Genomic DNA, 24,108 nt, shown 5'->3' on the forward strand with positions numbered 1-24,108 from the left:
TTGCTGTGACAAATTACTGGCAGAGATTATAGCCCCGTGGCTATTGACCAGAAGCAATGTAAAATTAACATGGTACTAATCCAATTTAAACAAGAAGTTGCACAAACAATCCTCTGAACAAAAGCAGATAGAAGATTCCAATTTATATTTGAACACAATAAATGTGTTTTTAATAAAAAGTTCTAGAAAAAAAATTGTATTTTCACACATATGAATTGTGCCTATTTGACGAAGTTATTAATTTTAATCCTGCAAAAACATTTAGTGGCAGAGCACAATGCAGCATGGTAATCACAAAGGCTCTTGCATTTCTTCTTAAGTCGTCTGTAGAACATCAGTGATTCCTAGTGACCTCAAAGTTTGTTTACAGTATTGTTTCCAAAGCAGAAAGTTTGTGGGATAAGGAACAGAATTAGTCTGCAAGGAGGATCACTGTACTCGAAAGAACGGGACTATTTTCCTGAAGAAAGACTTTAGAGTTGAACCAGTAATGTAACACTGTTTACGTCTTAATACATAGAGTAACTCCAAGAGGAGCATCTGACTTTTGTGGTGACAGCCGCTCTCTTAGGAGGAACAAATAGCCAAAAATCACTTTGCCCAATGGTTTTTAGGCAGGAGGGTAGAAAATACACAGGAAGAAAGGATAAACGGAAAAGAATGAATGAAATGGGGAAAAGCAAGAAGACAGCAAAAGTGTACAAGGATGCCTGTAAAAGGAAGGGAGGGGCCAAAAGGGCAGCCTTTTCGTGACAATTATAATGAAATCTTGTTGCAGTAATCAAGGCATTTCCTTTGGAGAAACAAGTCCTCACTAATCAACAGCTAATACTTTTCTACCTTTTCATTACTGATTTTGGAAATGCCTTTCAATTCATTACCATTCTGAGTCTCTGAGCCTCCACCATGTAACTTTTCTTCAGGAGCAGGCACCATCTTCCACCCCTTCCCCATCTGGGTTTTAAGACTGAAAATGCTTTCAAATCTAATAGTAGTATTTGGAATGCTGTCTTTGAAACATTTCTCCCTTAGTTTTGAGGGACAAAATACACTGAGAAGCCCGTTGTCCTCTTACTTTTTTCTAACACGTCCTGTGTGTTACGTAGGCTCTAACTGCATTTGCACTTTTCACCACCCTGCTAGAGCCCGGGTTATCAGTCCTCCAAATTGGACAGAGGATTCCCAAGGGGTAGGGGACACTGCTCTGTGTGGAGCACAGGGTAGCTCTGTGCCACGGTACCCCGGGCTCTCAGTATTAAGCACATGCTGACAGATGAGTACAGAATGACCGACTCAATGCACTCTCCTCTCTTGATATGCCAGCTTGAGGAAGCTCTCCTCCTAACACTCAGCTTTATCTGCACATTCAGGTATTTTTTTTCCTTCTATACAGTTTTCTAAAGAACAGCTATAAAACTATCATGTAAATACAAAGTATTGTTATTACTCAAACTATCCTGCCTGCTTCCCTATTGCTATTACTATATAACCACATCCACAGCTACCTGAGACTTAAAAAATCTGAGATTGTTGTTGGCTACTCTTTGTTAGAACATGTAGTCACAACTCCCTCCAATGTTTTTCTGTTTCAAAAATATCCATAAGCTCTTAACCAATTAGATCCCTGATAGTTATTGACTAAAATCAATAACACTGCACACTAGTTTTAGCAGTTACCATGTATCATATCCAATGTACCAAACACTGTATTAAATACTGTATAAACCACTCATTCAATGCTCGGAACAACCTGTAATGAGAAATTAGTCTCCTGGTTTGCATGGTGAACAAAAATCAAAAGCAATTACCCAAGTCACAGAGGGTAGTTAAGAGGTACAACCAAATTCATTCAGCTCACCTCTCAGGACTCCAATGACAGGTTCTAAAACCACCATGTGTGCCACCTCTGAGACAATTTGGATCCTGTTACTTTTAACAACTACTCTAAACACATTACTTCCTTGCTCCCAATTCCTCAGGACTCCCCCTCTTTGTACCCTATGTAACCTAAGTAACTCGGCATCATGACTTTAGCTTCTTCCCACTCAAAGTCACTCAATTCTCTTCATCAGAGCTTGTCCATCTCACAGTCAGTTATGTCATTTCCCTGGCTGGGATGTGCCACACCAAGCATGCCTCAGTACTTTGTCAAAAATCCCTAAGGCTTTCCCTGGCATACTTTCTTCTTGAAATTCTTGAATTATTTGGCTTCTATGCAATAAAAAGATAATGATATAAAGGGTAAAGAGCCTGGGCTCCAGTCTGATGGCTCCAAAGCATCCTGGCTGCCTTGCTAATGATCTGTGTGAGCAGGTGCACCTGACTTAACTGCTCTAAGTCTCAGTGTCTTTCATCTGGAAAATGGAAATAAAATCACCAGATCCAGAGGGATCTTGGTTAGGATTAAATGACATCAAGTGGGGAACTGGGAATCACAGTCATGATCACCCTCTTGCTCTCTAGCTGCTGCCTCTAACCAGCTCTCATTCCATTCTTCTGGAAACCGAATGCTCAGTTCTGGCCACCATAGCTTAAATTCTCACCTCTGCAAGGGAGTCTTTCCTCTCTTCTTCAGCCCAATCATCCTCCCCACACCAGATCCATTCTTCTGACTGCTTGTTCACTTTCTCTCTGCAAAAGTTACAATGTCCAACTTTGCAAGTCCTATCGCCTTCTCGTCTTAATACTGGAAAACTCTTTTTCAAGCAGTAAAGCTTGAACCTTTGGCATCATTTTGACTTTCTACTCTGCATTATCATCAGGTAGCCTGTGCTATGCATAATCTACCAAAACCATGTTTTTTTGGTTTTTGCTGTAATTTACAAGAATCTGTGTGTCCTGTTCCCACTGAAGTTCCAGTCCTTATCCCCCGAAATGTTCTCTACAATGGGTCCTCCTCTGTGGTCCAAGTATAGTCTCTGCTTTCCAATGTCATGCCTGTTTGCCACAATCATTTCATCAGTTTTATTTCCAACATTTCCCTCACTAACTGTCCTAAATAACAACCCACTCACTGGAGATCTATCTCAACTACCTCCTCTTCCATAGCACCTTTCTTAAGTGCAATTAAATATATATACTTTCCCCTCCTGATTACTCTGGATGCTAATTGTCAGGGGTCTTACTCCTAAATATAAATGTTGTACTTGTGATTTTCTTCCCTATTACTAAATTGCAAGCTCCCTGAGGGAAAGACTTCAGTTTTACATTCATCTATCAATCTAGGGCAGTAGCTTGAATGCAGGAGACCCGCAGTTACATTCATCTATCCTTAGTACTGTGAACTTTTATAAACTAGTCACTTTGTGTAATCTCAGCTCTTCCATGAGCTCTGTTAAAGCAAACTGTATTAGTTCTTCTCCTGCGGTCTTGTACATAACTCTCTAGGAGGGCAGGAAGTGATTAGCACAATACCACAAAGATATTTAATAGCATTTGATGGTCATGGAGACAGATGAAAAGAAGAGAAATGCGAAAGGTCCTATGTGCCAAATTTCATTCAGAATAAAAGTGACCATTCAAGGAAAGGCAAAAGTTAGAATAAGCTAACCATTACTGACCCTTAAAATTGTTAGGACAAGTAGGCTGGATTCTAAAAAACCTTGCTCACATTTTATTTGATCTTACCCCAAAATAAGATTAATTTCTCCTGAGCCTTATGGCATTTGTTATCAAGGAATAGGAAGGAAGGGGAAAAAAGTAATTTAAGAAGCCAAAAAAAAAAAAAAAAAATTCAGGAAACTACTATCACTTTTTAAACTCTTGAAAAATTATGCAAAACTGTGATTTCTTTTCTCTACTGAATAAATGTCTTAGGAATAACATTTAAAATAAGCTGTTACAGTGGAGGATATGTTAAAATTTTTCAGTTATTCCTGAAGTTCTCTCCTAAAATGTACTTTCAGTGGAAGGAATACTAAGAGAAAACAAAAAAAGGCCATCTTATAAGTCAAAGTAAAAGAAATTAATCCAAATTTTCTAGGAACGATAGTTGGCAACTTAAGAAAAAAATAAAAAAGACTTAATTTTTTTATTAAAAAAATGTCTTTTAAAGAGCCCCTAAACTCCTACTGTCAGAAATAGCCCGGGAGATTGAAATGTATGCATTTGAACATACGAGATATTGCCAAATACACATAACTTGTAAAGAATCAAGGGAAAAAGACATAAAAAGAACAATCCATCATCAGCTATAAACTACATACCTGTTTAAGTCTGGCAAGTTCTTTCAAAGCTCGTCCCCACTGCTGCTTGTAATGCAGTTTAGACTTAGTTGCAGATTCCAACTTCCTTTCAAGTTCAACCTAACAGTGATTAAAATCGTATCAAGTGAAACACTATACCACTGTGTACAATCACTGAAAGATAATATATACAAAGAGTCTGGCTTAAGAAAAGAGTTTATATAGTGTAACATACGACATCATCTAAAACTGTTATATAATTTACTATAAATATTATGGCACATGAACATTTTCTTGTTTAAAATATAGTCGTATTTTTACTGCCTAACAGCCTATACTAAAAAGAACCGAATCAGTCTTAACCTCCAGACAGTTACTATAAATGTATTAAAACGTGTATAGAGTGAAAAACAAATTCACTTTTTACAAAAAGCAGTTCTTACTGTTAGCATTCCAATTCAGCTGGCACTCTAAATCTGAGAAACCACGTTCTTCCTTTTGGAGTCCTATCATGACATGGAACTTGGTCTTATAACAAAAAGAGCGAGCAGAGATACTTTTCTAACTATATTTTGGCAAGAATCAGAGAATGCTGAAAACAGTGAAATGTTTTATCAGAAAGCAATTTACTAAGAAAGAGTACAAAGTGAAAAATATTTTAAGAATGTTAAAATAAACCCAAGAGTTGGAAAAATAATGCTCCTAATAACACTCATCTAACTTTTATTTTCTATTTTTCCTCAAATATATAAAGAAAAACATGAAAGTGATTCCATTAAAGAAATGGTTATTTATACTTGCAGCAGGCAATCTGTTGTGCATGAACTGAAGCCAACTTGGCTATGTTCTGGAATGTACTCTCTCAGTGTTTCAAACCAAGTACCAAACAAACTCATGAAGCCAACAGACAGTTTTAGTATTTAAGTGATAATGTAATAATATGCCTGAATTACAGTAAAATACTGTGACTCTAAACAGGTCTAAGTTTTTTATATCAAGTCTAGTTTTTCCCATACACACAACTCATGTTTTGCAGGAAAACAAACCAAAGGCACTCTCCCACAATTCAAACTCCAGAAAACTTATATGAAAATAAAATGAAAGGAAAAGCTGATTGCCAAATTCCCTTCACAAAAGACCAGAACATTCTCTGCAGTAATATATGACTTCATGGAGTCAAGGTCTTTTCTGCTTTACAAATCCCTGGTGCTTAGATATAAAGGTGTTGACATTTCACAACTAGACTGAGATGTCTTAAGTTGAATAATACTCTGAGATTATCAAAGATGATCTCTTCTACTTACTCCTCACAGATTTATACATATGACTTGGTAATTTAACAATAGGGCATTGGTGAGAGGACTAGCAACAATCTTTTTACAGCTCTGAGATAAAAGGGTAGTATTTAATTATAAAAGTGATCATGTCCATGGGTCTCGGAGAAGGTATAGTAGTCTGGATGGGCCTAAGGATGAGGGTTAGGATGAGGATGAAGCCAGAGGGATCATGTATATCCCGGGGAAGGGCTCAACAGAGAAAGCAGGGCAGGTTTTAACAGTTTTGCCATAATTAGCAAAATAAGTCCCATTTGCGTAAGTTATTCACACTTAAATAAAAAAAAAAAATTGTCGTTAGCAAATTTCAGATACAAATCTCACTTCTAATTCATTCCTTTGGCCTAATCAAGATTCCTACCTTTATTTTTTTTAAGAATTCAAGTGCCTCTGTGATTCTTATGGCTACAGATAGGATATAATTCCAGGGCATTCACAGACCTCCTGTTAAGACGTCTCACTGTGAGTAGATGTGAAGCTTGGGCTCAACTGTACACTTATGTCATGAGCCAAGTTACAGATCTCTGACCTCCGGCTCTGCGCCTCCGAGAGCAGGCAGAAAGCACAGATCCATGCTTGCTGATACCCCCATTGGCCTGCTTCTGTGCCCATTGCTCTTGTTCTCTACTAGACAGATGGTACTGGCTTTGTCCCTGATGTCCTACTCCCCAGTTCCAATCTGTTGCAAGTAACTCCAGAGTGCCCCCTGGAAGAATGTGACAGTTTTATTCTTTTACATTCATGCCATTTCCTTAACCCATGTTCTTCTTCTCTTCTTGGGTCTCCTCAGCCTCAACTCTTTCCTCTCTGCACATCCCACCTTACTCTCTGCCAGAAAAGAATCGACTGTGGCTACTACTCACCTGTAGTCTTGAGCCTCTACTCCTCAGCCTATGTTTCAAGGTGTTCCAGAATTTCACTTCTGTCCTGTTTCCTGGGTATTCTTCAAGAGAAAACCGTCTCCTCTAGCCCCCAGGCTGGTGTCCTGTAGACCACCTTCCCTGCCCCATCGACTTCCTGAGCCAGATACTTCTTTTTCTACTCTGCTTACTTAAAATGTTAAGTTTCAGGCTCAGCTATCTCCCCAGGAAGCTGTCTTTTAAAACTACTGTTTTCTAAATTGCCAAGAGTTCCTGTTACATGCCCTGGTGTTTGATTACATACAATCACTTATGGCTCTTTGCGTCTTCTCCCCAATTTTATTGCATACTTTCTGAAAATGAAGAGAATATGCTTTTTCTCTTTCTCTCTTTTCTCCCCTCACCCTTCCCTTTGCCTTAAGACTGGGATGGATGGGATGCCAAATACTCTTAAAGCAGAAAATTTCAGGGCTTATCTTCAACTTCAGTCTGCCCTACTAAATCATGTTTTCTATATTTCATTAATTTAAGAGTTATTTTTAAGCCATCTAAGAGTCATTCCTACCAAAAAGCAAATCATAAACTATTACTGACTTTTTTTTTTTTTTGACTTCTTATATAACAAAAGGAATCAGGAATATTTGGTAAAACTGTATCTTTATTTTTATACCATTTCTGTGAAAATGGAAGTATTTCTTCTACACTGAAGACAGTAATCAGAAAAGAAAAAGTTCTCACTCAGCCAGAAATTACAGATGGAATCAGATACTTTTTCACCATGTCTTTCTTTTTGTGCTTTTAGGTTTTGTTATAACCTAGAAATAAGAAATAAGATTCTGCCCTCTTCTGGCTCCAAAAAAATTTACCAAGAATTTTCACAAAAGCTGAGAAGCCTTGTTTTACTGAACACTTAAACATGCTGGATGAATCTGTTAGGTCTGGTGCAGGGGCAGCTGCATTAGTCATTTTTCTCCCCCTTGCTCTTAACAAATTCATGGCATTGTTTAAACTTCTAATATGTTGAGTGATTTTTACCTTCTTGGTAGAAGTATAGTTGGAAAAAATGGGTTTTGAAAATGACTTAAAATGTATTTCTAAGGTTGAAAGTATCAAGTTTATATTCAGAAAAAAATAATGCTTCTGTTCTGAGATTAGTAGTCTCTGAGAGTAAAACAATAAAATGAAAATACTCTGACACCTGTGCTAAGAGGGCTTGTGAGAATGGTTGAGACACTGTGTGCTTCAGTGATCTTTGGGAGGTACCACAGAATTCAGAATTGTAAACCCAGAAATAGTTGAACACTTGTTTTTATCAAAAGAGAGGCTGAAAATCTCCAGCTGGATTCAAGTTCACTGGTAGACAAATGAACAGGCCAAAAACTCAAATGGAGAAATGGAAAGACTGTCCAGATATGTAAGAAACAGAATCAACCAGGCTTGGCAGTCAAGTCCATGTGGGGTAAGAAGAGGAACCAAAGATAGCTCGGCCCTGGACAGGCCACAGAAACATTTAATGAGTTCAGAAATAGCAGAATAATACCCACTTCAACTCTTTTTTTTTTTTTTTAACCACAGTCTAATTCTTGTGTCCGACTTTTCTATGTAGTCACCCTTTTTGCCTCTTAAATAGTGTCTCTTTTTCCCAAGAAAAACTCTTTCATGGTCCACTCATCCCCTCCTCTCTTAAAGCTAAATTTCTTCCTGCTGTAATTTTTTTTTTTTTTTTTTAACAGTGTGAGGCCTCTGGGTTAGTGTGTTGTTTTTTCAATGCCAAACTTTTTAATTATGGCTTCTTCAAAGTTAATGATTTCTTACCTGACAAGCCCATGGCCCTTCTTCCACCATTCTTGACTTGCCCTTGATGAGACAGGACCTCTACACTCTTTTTTTTCAAAAATCCTCCTCTTCTGGCACTGCACTAGACTAAATCTTTTTAGCCTCCTTCTCTGACTCTTCTCTTCTGTCCCTGAGGCCATACGTCTCCCTAGATGTTCAGGGGTTCTTCCTAAATATACCTCAGCCCCCATTGTATCTGCATCTAAAGTGGCTTCTTTATGCCCCTGACTCCCCAACCTGGAGGTCTAGCCCTTTTCTCTCTTCCCTACTGTCCTCATTTTTAACCACTCAGTTAACTGCTCCACTTTCATTTTTCTGTTAGCATCTCAAATGCAGTATGTCTAGAATCATAATTCTCTACAAGAGGCACTTCCTCAAAACTTCTTCTTGAAAATTCTTCACTTTATTGACATCCATTAAGCCAATCTGATAAACTTGAGTAATCTCTGACTTTTCTTACCAGATGAAATACAAATTCTCTAACTTACCATCTAAGGTCTTCCCCCTCTCCCACCCATAGGGCCAAAAATTCCACTTACAGCATTCTCTTATCAGTCTCATTTTTATTTTGAAACTACAACCATAATGACCCAATAGTCAAGCTATTACTCAGATATGCAATAGACTCTCTAACCTTTCTACTTGGCTTAAATACCTCTTCTTAGAATCTCCTTCCCCATATATTCACCCATGAAAAGGTCATGTGTCCTTTAAGTTGCATATCCAGTCTCATTTCCTAGTTACACTTCACATGTTGATTTCAGAAGTAGCTTTGTTTCCCCTTTGCATTCGTGGCTCTTTGTAAGAGAAAGTTAGATGGTATCAGCCATCATCTACCTTTAACCTTAACTATCTAGGTAAGTTCTCTACCTCTTTGTATGACCGGTCATTTACCTGACTCTATCCTAAATGTTTTCTAATCATTCAGAATAGCATTTAGCACAATGTCAAAGATTGTATATCTTTGCTGGGTAATGAAAAATCAGTTCGGTCCATGGGCATCCTGCCAAGAAACCAGAAATCACTACAGCTCTTTAAAACAGATTAATTCAATACAGGGGATTGGTGATACAGGTCATGGAAAAGCAGAAATGCCAGAGGGTATAGAGTAAGGCCCCTCAATGATTAGCAGCATCAGCCTGGGCCAGGCATTACAGAACGAAGTACCAGGAGTAGCAGTTCTTACTATCTAGAACCTAGAAACAAGGCTTGTCTAGGGAGCTAGAGTACAGTGGAGAGTGCGCAAGGCAAACTAAAGAGAAGGGCTGTCAGGCAGGAGAGGGAACCATAAAAAAAAAGTATGCCCACTACTGGAGAAAATTACAAAAGCACAGAGATAAAGACACAGACAGCAAAAAGTGACCCTAGCATCTTCCCAACTTCCATCTCCCAATTTTCTGAAAGTGCCCCCTAGTGGCCTTTAACTTAGAGAGCTTATTTTCTTATTTACAACCTGTGTCATTTTCTTATATAGGCTGAATCTTCTCAGTAACCCCTAAAGAACATCAAACGATAAAATGCAAGATTGTATACTGTCAGGTTGTCTGTTGGACTTTACACATTTTTTAATGCCTAGAACCAGAACATACTCCCTGTTACTGGAGAATCCCCATATAAATAGAAGCAAGACCTGGCTTACAACCACAGGAAACAAAAAAGGATGGATATCACATCTTCCAGGCTAAGAGGAGAGTGCGGATTTGTAATGATGCTGAGTCTACAGGGTAGTGATAGAGCATTCACAACAGCAAGACCAGCACCAGAATCAGGGGATACAGAAATCTAGGGACACAGCAGTGACAGCAGCAGGAACAGATGCTTTTGTGGAAGGACAGGAGATGCCCTACTTCCCCCAGTTCTTGCTCCTATCTTAAAACTTGTTCTTTACCCTTCCTGAAAGTTTCACGGATTCCTTTATTCTTATAGTTAGTCACTTCTGTGATAATGCAAACAACTACCCATTACAGTATAAGCAAGCTATAGCTGATAAAACTGATAAAAGAAATTCAAGTACTGACAAATGTCACGTGTCTAGAATTCTGTTCTTAATTGACATCAGAATACTACAGTGAAACATTGTTTTATAGTCAAATAATACTTACTGATTTTATAAATTATTAGAATTGGTTAAATTGCCATAATCTGACATGAGTACCTTTTCTAAGGTGAGAAGATTGATTTCAGACTGTAGGCGGATTTCTGGTTTGTTGCTTTGCTGATCCTTGAACTGATGAAACTCTTTTTCCAAAATCTTATACTTATTTTCAGCATCATTAAGCTGTATATTAAGAAAAAAAAAAGTATTATAGGCTTTAAGTAACAGCAGTATGCTAAGTTCAATAGTACAGAATTCAAGTGTATTTTTTAATTTTAAAGCATGTTTATAGTAGAAAATTTAGAAAATTCCCGAAATATGAGAAAAATTAAGATACAAAAACCTAAGAGTATGAAATTTGTTATAAAACCAGTATCACAAGAACATTTTTGTTAAACTTTAAATGGCAAATGAAATTCACTTTATAAAGATACTGATACCACATACTTGAAATGTCACTTGTAAGAAAATACTGTGCATTTTACATACACCAGCTAATTATGGATGAAAACAAACTTTTAGTGCAGTATTTTTCTTATTATTTGAAGCTCTAAGAACTTCGTTATTCAAATACTATTACAACTTAAAATCATTTCAAGAGTATTTGGCTCAATACTTTCATTTTTGTGGCTAAGAAATTTGAGGGTTATAGAAGCTCAATGACTGTGGCAGTGCCTAAAAGCTAGCATGAGTAGCATCCAGACATTTTCAACCCTAGAACAATGCTCTGATGAAAGCAGGCACTTTATTAAATTTAGAAAGAGACCACCTTGACTCAAGTCTATATATAACTCCCCTTAGAACAGTTTCAGAACTACCAAAAAAAAACCCTCCGAAAAAAAATAGGATATAAAGGTGTTCTTTTCAAATCTGGATTTTTTTTAATCAAATGCATACAAGCACTGTTAAAGAAGCCTTCCAAAAACATGTAACACTATGACTACTAATCTTTAGATAAACCCATTTATCTTAACGCTACGACATGACTTACCTGTATTTGAAATATTGAGAAAATGTAAGACAGAAATGGAACTTAAAATTATCAATAATAAATTCTTATTTCATGCCAGTAAATACAAATAACTCTAATTAGGATTTATGTTGCATCTTTAGGTAATGATATATTCCATTACCTGAAAATTCTTCAGATATCTGAAGGTTACCTCTTGGAATATCCAAATTTCTATTTTTAAATTTGAATAAGAACCGTCCTCAAGCATCTCTGTCACATTTATTTGTTTTAGCTTTTGTTTAAAAGACTTCATATTTGGTATTTTTTCCACCATGCAGAGATAATTACTGTGGCTCCAATCAGGTTTTACAGAAAGTAAGCTCTGAGGCATAATAGGCTCTTTTTCTTTTGCTAAATGGTCCATAAACAACATTGATGGAGTTGTGGGACCTGCTTTTTATATAATGGAATACAGATACTTGATCATCTTTCACTGACGGTGTCTTTTTGTCATTTGTTCCTGTCTGGTTAGAACTGTGTTAAGTATACGGAATCTGGTTCTGAGTACAGGCCTAGAATGTTGTATATAAAAATATGAAATGTTCCCAGTAAAGCGCTTAGGGATTTTAGCATCCCAGAAATATGTGCTGCCCCCCAGCTCCTTCTACTCCCCAGCTGGGTTTCTCCCAAGGTCTTAGACTATGTTTTAGGAGTGCCTGGGGTAATTTTTGCTAAATTGCCAGCTCTTGCCACAAAGGTTCTTCCCACAAAGATGTAAGCTAATTATATCAGTCTGGGACAAGGTAGAAATAGGCTTTTTAAAAAAATCTCCTGGTGATTCTAATACATGTTAGAAGCCTCTGTTCTAGGAGGCTCGATCGTCCTAAGAAATGGAAGAAAGGAAGCACTACTGGTGAATTCTATCACGACTACCCCCTTGTACAACTAAGTAATGTGACTTTATCTGGCCCTGAACAGTTATGGAAACTATTCTTCATGCCAGAATTTACTGAAGAGTTTGGAGGCATTGACCATACATATCTATCCTATGCTGAAATTTTTCAAGAAGGATAAACAATTTTTAACAGCTTGATCCTTTTTTCTCCAGCAAGAATTTATTAAGCACTATTATGTATGTTCTGAAGGGTGGCTGAGCTCCAGGCATACACATACAAACCAAAGGAGTTTTATGGAACTAACAATCTAATGCTGATCAGATTATCACGCTAATGAAAATAAAAACTAACTGCTAATACATCTAATAAAAACTCGATGGAGACTTAGAGAACAGGAGTCAGGGAAGATTGCTCTGGCTAAGTGATGCTTCAGCCTGAAACTCAGGGATGAGTATAGTTCACAAGGCTCAGAAAAAGCAGTACACACCAAGATCCTATGTAGGCCTGAGGACTCAAAGGAAACCCAGTGAGGTCAGAGAGCCTCCAGCAGAGGGGAAAGATGGGAGACCCAGCCAAAGAAGTCAGCTGGGTCCCAACTACGCAAAGGCTAATAGGGCAAGATCCTAACTCTGATTTTTATCCTCAGAGCAATAAGATGATACTGGAGGCTGTTAATGGAGGGTGTGAGGATTCCCCGAGTGTCAACATCACCCTGGCTGTTAACAAGAACAGATAAGAGGGTCCATTACTGAAATGACACTTAGAGGACAGTCAGGTATGGACAGGAGTGTCAGGGTGAGTTTTCAATGCCTATGAGAGATCCAAGTAGAGGTCAAAATGCAATTGATTAGCTGGATGGTTCTACCACGTCAAGGATATAAATGTAAAAGTCCCAGAGGTACACTGTGTCTCTGAAGCTATGGGTGCAAATAAGATTGTTTTGTATAAACTAAGTCCTGAGCTTGGAAAAAGCCCAACACTGAATGGCTAGAAAAAAGGAAAAGCAGCCTGCAAAGGAGCTTGAGGGGTGGCCAGAAAAGTAGAGGCACACCAGGAGAAGAGTGGCACGGAGGGTAAGAGAAGACAATATATAAACATGAAGACAACAGTGTAGAAGCTGTCAGTGAGAAGTAAAAGGGATCTGCCACTGGTGGCTTCCCTGACACCTGGCTGGAAGGACGAGGCTGGGGAGTGGAGTGGCTGGGGCGGACAGGTGAGTGTAAGGGAAGGAGGGATGGGAGCACAGGCCATTCTCTCACCAACCCTGGTTCTTAACTAAATTTGGTTCAGTGACATATAATACTTTGGCCACAACGAAATTTATCAGAAAAAAATCTGGCGATCTACCTGAAATTTAGTTCCTTTCCATGTGAGTAATTATAAGGGAAGAGACCTGGTCCAAGTGTAGTTTTTGGCTTTGATTTAGGAAAACAGGATCTGACTTAAAAGTATATCTGAATCTCAGTTGCAATCAATATGATCATAAGTTGGAATTACTGTGAATTTTGGGACCCTGTCAGTGAATACAGATAAGCAAGCCCCTAGGGCTAACTGCTCTGAGATGCCACCTGCTGCTGTAGACGGTGTTTGTCCTCTTCCAGCTGTCTCATCTTTAACCTTTCTAGTTCAACCTGATGAACACAGTCTTCTTTGGCCCTCCGGATGGAGTCCTGAAGTTCTTGCAGGTTCCGTTCACGTTCCGATTTCAGTTCCTTTCTTTCTCTTTGAACCTGAGAACAAGTGTGTCTGTTAGAGGTCAGCTCACTCTTGGCTGCATTACACTGGTCAAGAGTCTGTTATCCTTATATACAGTCAAAAGTTTAGAATATTTACAAATTTATTTTCACATCCTTTTCCATTATTAAAAGGAGTGGTTAAGTATATACTGAAATCATACATTTTTAATCCATTATTTAATTTTAAAATACAATGTATATCCAAAATTCCATATATGACTTGCATAAATTCAAATGAAAAGGCCCTAATCACTTAATATTCCTATTTGAATAAAACCTTAGCATTGCGTTACCTAAGCAAATATGCCCAAGTTTCATTCCTTCTTTAGAAATTTCTTAGATTCTAGGGGTGCTTGGGTGGCTCAGTTGGTTAAGCATCCAACTCTTGGTTTCAGCTCAGGTCCTGATCTTCAGGGTGGTGAGATCAAGCCCTGTGCTAGGCTCCCTGCTCAGCAGGAAGTTTGCTTAAGGTTCTCTCTCCTTCTCCCTCTGCCCTGATCTTTACAAAACACTGGGGCACCTAGGTAGCTCAGTTGGTTAAGCAGCCAACTCTTGACCTCAGGTCTTGAGTGCAGGATTATAAATTCAAACTCTGCTAAAAACAAACAAAAAACAAAATTTCTTACATTCTGCCTAATAACATAGAAGGTGATTGAGCCTTAGTGTTGGAAACCATATATTTAAGGTCAAACCTCTAAATCAATTTATAAATTCCAGAAAATGTGTGAAGATTAGGTTAGAGAGATATGCTGAGAAAAATTCTGAGAAATACAGGTGGTTAGGGAAGGGGCATATTAACTTAATGTGGAAGGAATTCTATTTACTTTGAAATGACTTTTGTAATAATTTAAATAGCCATTTAGAGTCAAATTTAATAAGACCTAACAAAATTGCTGACTAGACACAGCACTAACAAAAGTTTTCATTCATCCTTTGGATCTAACCTTTAATGGGCAACAAAGAGGGATAATCCCTTTTTACTGAGAACGTCAGAATTTTAGGCCACTAAGCATGTGCTACACATTTTCTCTATTCTCTAGGTAGTGAACCTGTCCTTCCTTCCCCATAATGCGAACGTTAACCAAAAATCTCTACCACTGCAGACGTCAGCCAAAGTTGGCTGAATAACATTTCAAGTAACAGACACTTCACTGTCTATTCCTCACATTCTGACCTATTATTGAACAGCAGTTTTCTCCATCATGCCTACAAGACAATTTCCATGAAATGGATTTTACATGAGCATAAAGGAAAAATAATAGTATGTGCCTAGTATATGGATTCTGGGAAATGAAGACATACGACAGAGGAATACAGTTACCTCTGATTCTGCAAGGACAAGCTGCTGCTCTCGCTTCTCTAAGTCAATTAGGGTTTTTTGAAGTTTTCCTTCTAGAACAGTATATTCAGCCACCTAAAATAGAATAAAAGAAAAATTACCTTTCCCCCAAATTCAAAACATGAACAAATTCAACAATGCATACATTATAACTTACTGAAACAAAAAGATGTAGGAATAGTAAAATCATGAATTATATGCACCAATTCAAGGCAGAAATTCTTTCTAGTGCTCAAAGGAAGGAAGCCCATCTAGCCTCTACCTGGATGCCTCTCCATTTCCTGAGGAAGTTCTTTCTCTCATGGGGCAATCAGACCACTAGTAAAATCCTATGTTCAGTCAACACTTAGAGCTCCTTAAAATCTGCCTTGGTCAATACTCCAGTATTCCTCTGACGCCCGCCCCCCCCCACACCCCTTTATCACTTACACTCCTTTCCTAGAACACTGGTCAGTTTCAACTCAGTCCTCCTTCTGGTTCAGATCTGATCCTTTCCTACAATTCCAATAACTGAGCTCATGATTACTTCTGAAGCCAGACTCCCTGCTTGGGACCCAAGCCTAGCACCCCAATTGCTATGGTCTGAAATCCTGCTCTGCCCTTTGACCCTGTGAGTCCCAATCAGAGTAAGAGGTCTGTTAGGTCAACCTACACAGGATGTAGGACTTTGACAGTTTTTTATCTTTCATTTCTGATCATTTTTACTAGAACTTTCTGAACCACTTTTTCTGGTCTCACTAACTACTCTCCAGATCCCAGTCCTCATCCTAATCTTCTCTTTCCCACAGTCATTAAGACATTGGTTTGATGCTCCTGAATCATATTTGTATCCCTTAAACAGAAGGAAAATAAAAATCTATCTTCACATATTTGAATCTGGTGATAGCCATCACATATCCTCTTAGTGTTTTTTCTTCTCCAAGATAAATACAAGTTTTAGCTATTACTCACATATTAGGATTTCTACATCATCTAATATCTTGGATTTAATCTAGAGTCTAGATTCTAGACTAAAGTCTTTTTAAAAATGTGGTACCCAGATGTGATCTCACTACTTCAGAAGCCAAAGAATGTCCCCTGGCCAGAGATAAGAACAGCAAGTCTGTTAACTTAGTCTGCATATGCTATTTCAGGATCCTAATCATGTCATTTGCTGTGTCAAAGAAAATCCCCCAAGTCTTTTGTTTTTAAACCTGGGATAACTATATCCACATACCTATTGTCCAAAAGACTGATGTGTTTACCGAATATGACATTTCTCATTGTTAACTTTATTTCAATGATTTAGTCCTAGCCTACCAACCCATCATGATCACTTATATATTAATTCTTTTAACTCTACCACCTACCTTTGGTTTATCTAAAATAAAATTAAAAAAAAAAAAAAAAAAAAAAAACTAAGCGTGCTTTACCTCCTTAAAAAGTCCTACAGAGATAGGGTAACAGGATGATGAGTCAGAATTCCAATGTTCTGCTTCTGGGAATGCAAAGGCATGCAGAGCCCTGTCTCAGGAGGTCTCCTTTCCTGCTATATGACCTCCACAGATGACATGAACCACCTACCATCACGTACACTCAGAACTCCCAAATCCAGATTGCAAAGTCAAAATCCCCTCCAGAGATTGAGACCTCTAAGTCTGAGTATCTGCTGCATATGCCAATATTCCCCATGTATCTCAAACTAAAAACTGTATTAAAAACTAGAAATCATTTAAATAGCAAAGATCTATTCAAAACCTAGCAGGTGTGGGTAAAACAAAGTCCTGTGAAACCTGTACTCTGAGGGAAGAAAACTATGAATAAAGTAGGTGTTTAATGCAATCCCCCCCCCCTTTTTTTTTTTAAGATTTTATTTATTCATTCATGAGAGACACAGAGAGAGGTAGAGGCACAGGCAGAGGGAGAAGCAGGCTCCATGCAGGGAGCCCGACGTGGGACTCAATCTCCGCTCTCCAGGATCACACCCTGGGCTGAAGGTGGCACTAAACCACTGAGCCACCCAGGCTGCCCTAATGCAATCCTAAGTAAATGATAAGACAAAAATAAGCAGAATGAGTGTATAGTTATGCCTTCTTCCTCTGCCCCCAGGCATTATTTTGGATATAATAATGATGAGAGAAGACCTCACTCAGTCAATTCTCAACAGAAACCAGGAAATACCTCTAACAAAAGAACATTCTATTGATCCTGAGGGAGGCCATGGCTTAGCATGTCTAAGGAACTACAAGGAGGCCAGGTTGGTGAGAACAGACTGTAGCAGAAGGCTGACAGAAATGAGGTCATAGAAGCAGCTGGGAGACAGATCACATAAGCCCTGTATGACTTGTAGGACTTCTCCACAGTGAATCAATTTTACAGTAACTTATCAAGTTTTAGAAAATGGATCTCATCCTAGTTGACCATATTCTTGCAAGACAGGGCACACATTATACTGGATGAGTTCTTACTCTCAAATGTATTTAGGTTGAAATAAAATGGCAACATCCAATCAACTTTTTTGGACATGACTAATTCAAATAAACAGCCACTTACTAGACAGATATCATATTGCATTTTCTGAGCAGAGTTCTTATTAACTAGTCAGGAGCTTGTCATTTCAAGCTGAAATGGTAATAGAAATTGTATATATTGAAAGCCAAATGAAAAGATAATACCAAAATGACAACCAACAAAAAATTACCTTGACTTTTTTTTTTTTTCCAACCCATTACACAAAAACTGATTTCTCTCTCTCTCTGGCAATAGAAAGTTCAATTAGGGCACAAGTTGGATTTGTCAAAATTATTAACTAAAAAAAAATTTTTCAAGATTTGACTTTTGCATGCCTCAACACTGAAAAACTCTTTGACAACATTAAGAAAACAGTTCAACAATAAACTTATCTTGCCTTAAAAGCTAAATAAAAAATACAAAAACTTTAAATATTTCACAGCTCACTCAGATTCAATTCATAAAGAATACCTGAGGACTATAAATGCTACTTAATATGAAAATCACATTAGGTACAACCACTATAAAATTTGTGTGAGGGCCTCTAATTTTTTTATTTTGGTTATTTGAACATTTCTTAAGAATAGACACTTCAGAGTAGTCCTATTTTTCTTTTAACTCACTGGTTTTTCAAAATTTTAATGGCTGAGGGGGATCCCTGGGTGGCTCAGCGGTTTAGCGCCTGCCTTTGGCCCAGGGCATGATCCTGGAGTCCCAGGATTGAGTCCCGTGTCGGGCTTCCAGCACAGAGCCTGCTTCTCCCTCCACCTGTGTCTCTATCTCTGTCTCTCTCTCTCTATCATGAATAAATAAAATCTTAATTTTTTTTTTTTTAATGATTGAGAATTAAGGGAGATAAAGTTGAGACAGTTATTTTAAAGTCAAAGGCCTGGGGGACTGCTGCTCAGTCTACCCATAGAAGACCAACTGCCCCTACTCTACAAACACGAATGGAACAAACCCACACGAAACAACTGTTACACACTAGAGAATGGGCAACCCGGGCCCATCAGCCCTGACAGAGCACAAACAAATGAGGATCTATGGGAACTCTAGTGGACTTCCTTGGAGGCACTTTCCAGAATCTAGTTCAGAGAAGGGGGGCATCCAGCAGGGCCTCTCAACCTGGCAGACTTGAGGTGACAGACATGAGACTGAAGAGGCTGGGGCAAGTCAAGTTCATGAGGAGAGGAGACAGATGTAGTCAGCTCTAGTGTGAGGCCAAACTCCCTGGGGCTGGGAACATTACACTGGAACGCTCAAGGATGAAGCATTCCCAGAGCTCAGACAGGTCTGAGGAGAGTATGCTTCCTACCCGACTGAAAGGAGAGACCCTGTGACATGCGAGGCATAAAAATACTACCACAGAGCCCAAGGCTATGAGATGTTGGCAGCTCACTCTAGCAAAACTTAAAAGGATCAAACTCCTCCCAAGTAACTTCATATCACAGCGAGATACAGCAATCCACAATATGAACCTCACAGTTTCTGCCATCTAACAAAAAATTACCCATCATGCACAGCAGTGGAAAATTATAACCTATAACCAGGTGAAAAAAACAGAGACCTCAAAATGATACTAGTTGGAACTAGAAGATAATGTATTATAAAGATAGTGCAGACACTGAAGAGTAAACATGAATATGATGAAAGATGGAGTAGGTTTAAAAACAAACATTATATGGTCTCATTCATTTGGGGAATATAAAAAATAGTGAAAGGGAATAAAGGGGAAAGGAGAAAAAATAAGTGGGAAATATCAGAATGGGAGACAGAACATGAAAGACTCCTAACTCTGGGGAACGAACTAGGGGTGGTAGAAGGGGAGGTGGGCGGGGGTTGGGGGTGACTGGGTGGCGGGCACTGAGGTGGGCACTTGACGGGATGAGCACAGGGTGTTATTCTGTATGTTGACAAATTGAACACCAATAAAAAATAAATTTATTAAACAAACAAAGACCCAAATAGGTCTTTCAGAGATGAAAAATACAGTATATGAAATGAACAATTATGCTGAATTGGATTCATGGCAAATTAGACCCCTGAGAAGAAAAGATAGGTGAACCTCAAATCGCAGCAATAAAAAATACCCAAAATGAAGCACTGAGAAGAAAAAAAAAGACAATTCACTTCTCACTGGGACAGTTATCAAGCAGTCTAAGATACACATACACTGGAATCTAAGCACAAAAGAAAGAAACACAGAAGCTCATCAAAGAAGCTCAAAGATTCCAAGCAGGGCGAACACATGCACACAGACCACAGAACCACAAGGCCCACCAAAATCATAATGCTGAAAACTAGTGATAAAGAAAAAAATCCTACAAGTAGTTGAGAGAAAAAAAGACATTACAGACAGAAGGCCAAAGTAAAAAGGCCTGCAGATTTTCCATCAGAAACAACACAAGCCAAAATGCAAATAAAACAACTTTCAAGACTGCAACAAGAAACTGTCAACTCAGAATTCTATACCTGGTAAAAAGAGCTTCTAAAATAAGGGACAGGGAATCCCTGGGTGGCTCAGCGGTTTGGCGCCTGCCTTTGGCCCAGGGCGCGTTCCTGGAGTCCCAGGATCGAGTCCCACATCAGGCTCCCGGCATAGAGCCTGCTTCTTCCTCTGCCTGTGTCTCTGCCTCGCTCTCTATCATAAACAAATAAATAAATCATAGATAGATAGATAGATAGATAGATAGATAGATAGATAGATAAGGGACAGATAAATACTTCTTCACACAAAAGCTAACAGCATTTATTGCCATCAGACCTATATTGCAAGAAATGTTATGTATTTCGCTAAGAAAAAGACTACTGCCTCAAAGTTTTACTTCCTTACAAACTAACTCTTCAAAAATATATTTAAGGGTAAGACATGTAAAAGCAACATCTATGATGGTAACAGCACAAAGGACATATGCTGAACATGGATATGTACGGTTGTAAACTTCTTATACTACACATGAAGTGGTATAACAGCATTCAGAGGCATACTGGAATAAATTAAAGTTGCATATTTTAAATCTTAAAGCTACCACCAAAAAAAAAAAGGCAGTAAAATAGAGATACAGGTAATAAGGCAATAGTAAAAATAAAATGGGATCATAAAAAAGTCAATGAATCTAAAACAAAGGACAAAAAAATAAGAAAAGATGGAACAAATGGAAAACCAAGAGCCAAACAGTAGATTTAAACCCAAGCATTAAAAAAAAAAAATTTCCAAGCATGTCAATTATTACCTATTAAATATAAATAGTTGAAGTCAGAGAAGAAAATAAAATAACTTTCAAGAATATTCTAGTCTGCACCTTGCTTCTGTCTCTTGGTTGAGTGTAGCAAACCACCGTGCCATTGGTTGTCTTCTCTCATTTATAGATCCATCATTAACTGCTAAAATGAAAGCTAAATAGCAAGTCTAAATTTCAGGGTTTTTGTTTTACTCAATAACATGAGTGTAAATGGGTAAGTACTGAACTTTTGCCTTTTTGGAGTAAGATCAGATGGTATTGTTATTTGTAAAAATGTCATTTATTCCAGAATACAAGTCTTAAAAAGGGCTTATAAATTTTTAATGTTTTATTAACTAACAAGTTATAACACATATATACTTAAATGTGCAGTTTTCTTTTTTCACAAAAAAGTAGGCTTTTTTCCTAGAATATTCATTTCCTGAATGAATAATACATTTGCAGGTTTCAAAATCAAAAAAGCACTAAACATCTTACAGAGAAAGGCCTTCCTCCTACTACTGACCCATTCAGCACTTTATCCAAACCAATCAACAACCACTATACTTTGTTATTCCACAGATTTTTTTTTGATGCATGTACCAGATACTATCATGAAGATTTTTCCTCTCCACCTTCAATTTCTACAGAAGTTATTACCTTTTTCTTTACAAGCGATTCTCTCTCTCGATCTCTTTTCTTCCATTCCTCTGCAAGAGCCTGCATATGAGCCAATTCCTTCTGCCTTAGCTACAAAAGGCAAACATATCACTGTTTCAAATATACAAATCAGTTGTTCTCTGGTAAATAATTAATACTGATCACTGATCATGTTTTTTTTTTTTCAGGCACTCTATTTTATTCTTAAACCAAATAAAGAGAAGGCATGAGGTAAGGAATATATGAGTATATTGCTGTGAGTATAAAGCTGTTGTGAGTATAAAGTATGTGAGTATAAAGCTAATGTTAAGACCTGTTTTCTAACTCTCATTTCAACACAGATGATTCTAGATGATTCTGTATGCTACATGAGGGCCAGAAATTAAAAGAAATGCCCAAGTTTCCAACCTCTGAATTGTAGTCTTCAATGCTAATTCTGCCCCAGAGTCATGGAGAAAGTTAAGGGGAATCCTTCTGCATGGCTTCTGCCCAGCTGTTATTTATCGAGTAGTTTTTAATTCTATTTTACTGTAAGGGTAAAGCATTCTTGATAGTGAGGGACTGGGGAGGGTACCCATGAACAGAGAGAAAAATCTTATGGAGAAGAAAGAAATGTAGTCAGTAGACAAAAACAAAACTGCCTTAAAGTAACATTTAAAAAGTAACCTGGTTTTCAAAAATGTCTTCTTGCATCTCTTTCCACATTTCCAGCTCCAATGCTGCTTTGTATTCCAAGGTTTCTCGAGGCTCTGTCTGGACTTCTGAAGGACATGGTGCAGGAGGAATGGAAGATGGCTTCTGTTGTGCAGCAGGTAAACCCTGAGCCATGAACCAAAATGTATTGAAACACACTGACACACATAGCACATTAGATCCATTATAAGGCGTCATGTCACACTTTCAGTGATACTTACCTGAGATGAATCAGAGACTAGAATCTCACGCATTTTTACTAGTCCATAATCTTCTAGAGTTACTGTGTAAGAAAGATCTATTATCCTGTTGTTTGACCTACAGGTTAAATAAGAAATATCTTAAAATTCAAGGAAACACTTTTATATTATTTTTCCTTTTATTTCCCCATGCTAAAGCACTAACTAGGTCACATTTCTTGTATCTGACACTGTTGCTACTCAAACTGAAGTTCTATACACTTCACGACCTCCCACATACAAGATCTTACTTGAGTATACACAGATCTTACTTGAGTATACACACTCTAGTAAGTACATACCTATATTCGCTAAAAAATAGGAAAATACTGTAGATATGGAGAAATATAAAATCCTATTGCCATAGGTAGTTACTGCTGAATTTTCATTTCCTTCCTCTCGTGTTTTATGTATGTGCAGAGGCACATGCACTCATATACATATCACGCATACTGAGATCATACTATTTTGTTCCTTTCTCTCCATTTCCATCAGGACCATTTTTTTTGTGTGTCATCAATATTAATTCAAAAATGCACTTTTTAATGACTGTAAAATAGCCTAATGAATTTACATAGCAAAATGCAGAAAAAAAATTTCCCTACTCTTCATTATATAGATTATTCTGAATTCTTATTCTACATTTTCCTGGTATGAAGCACTTAGACATAAATCTTTTACTGGATGGGAGCATTGTGTCAGGATAATTACTGAAAATTGGATAATTATATATAATTTTTATAATAATGAGGAGATCTCTGTATCACAGAACCCCATGTAGCTTTTACCAAAATATTAGAGAAAAACACAAACTTGGCTACAAGAAACATGGCTTTGTCTACATCAAATCTATTCCATAAATCTTTGTTCAAACAAAACTTCAGTGAATGAAATCCACACAAGCCAACCCTTAATAATCAACTGACACATTTTCTTCTAATCTCACAGCTTTTAGAAGACATGAATAAAGCAAAATGGAGCACTATCTTAGCTAATTCTCCAAAAACTTCTCTGTGTACAGAGCAGGGCAATAAAAGTTAATATTCATAACCCACAGATTTAAAATAACTAGCAATGATCTAATTATTTTCATGATATTCTAGTTATTTGACCAAAAAATGGTATTTTTAAAATAACTTTCAGTTCAGCAGCATCTGTGATACTCTAAAACACCTCTTCCCAGATCCTCCGAGTACAGGTTTTACTCAACTCTTTACTTTCTGCAAGTGACTAGAGATTGGTAAGAGCAAGAAAAGGAATTTCAAGCTACTCTTAGATCTCAGCTTTTTACTGAGCCTGAGTTCATGCTACATTCTGATTATGCTTCAAAAATCAAGGCATGTGATATATAATATTAAAGTATATTTAGACTTCTGTTGCTAAATTGAAAAAGATCACTCAAAAAAGGTCTTTTGTGTAAGATATGTGAACTTCAGTTTTTCCCCGTGCCAATAAATTCCAGGGCAGAAGAACAATACTCTTTTTAAAAGTGTCAAATATTTGTAACATTCTCAGAAATTAGACTGGAAGCAAAATTTAAAATACCTGTCAAGTAGAAAGCCAGTCATTCCCA

General features: G+C 37.7%; 1 protein-coding gene across 8 annotated transcripts in view; it reads right to left on the bottom strand.

Annotated features, from left to right (window-relative positions):
- CEP120 (centrosomal protein 120) overlaps positions 1-24,108 on the bottom strand; it is a 118,967-nt gene that overhangs the window by 11,684 nt on the left and 83,175 nt on the right. For 7 of the 8 annotated variants that reach the window (XM_077911431.1, XM_077911428.1, XM_077911430.1 and 4 more), the window contains 7 exons: positions 22,518-22,614; positions 22,270-22,422; positions 21,604-21,693; positions 15,215-15,307; positions 13,726-13,887; positions 10,370-10,492; positions 4,206-4,304 (listed from right to left, as the gene is read on the bottom strand). In XM_077911431.1, coding sequence (XP_077767557.1) covers positions 4,206-4,304; positions 10,370-10,492; positions 13,726-13,887; positions 15,215-15,307; positions 21,604-21,693; positions 22,270-22,422; positions 22,518-22,614 — 817 coding nt within the window. Of the gene's footprint in view, positions 1-141; positions 2,632-4,205; positions 4,305-10,369; positions 10,493-13,725; positions 13,888-15,214; positions 15,308-21,603; positions 21,694-22,269; positions 22,423-22,517; positions 22,615-24,108 lie in introns of those variants that run through there. The other variant, XM_077911434.1, reaches the window with a different exon arrangement.

Source organism: Canis aureus, chromosome 10 (genome assembly GCF_053574225.1).
Source record: "Canis aureus isolate CA01 chromosome 10, VMU_Caureus_v.1.0, whole genome shotgun sequence".
Taxonomy (NCBI): domain Eukaryota; kingdom Metazoa; phylum Chordata; class Mammalia; order Carnivora; family Canidae; genus Canis; species Canis aureus.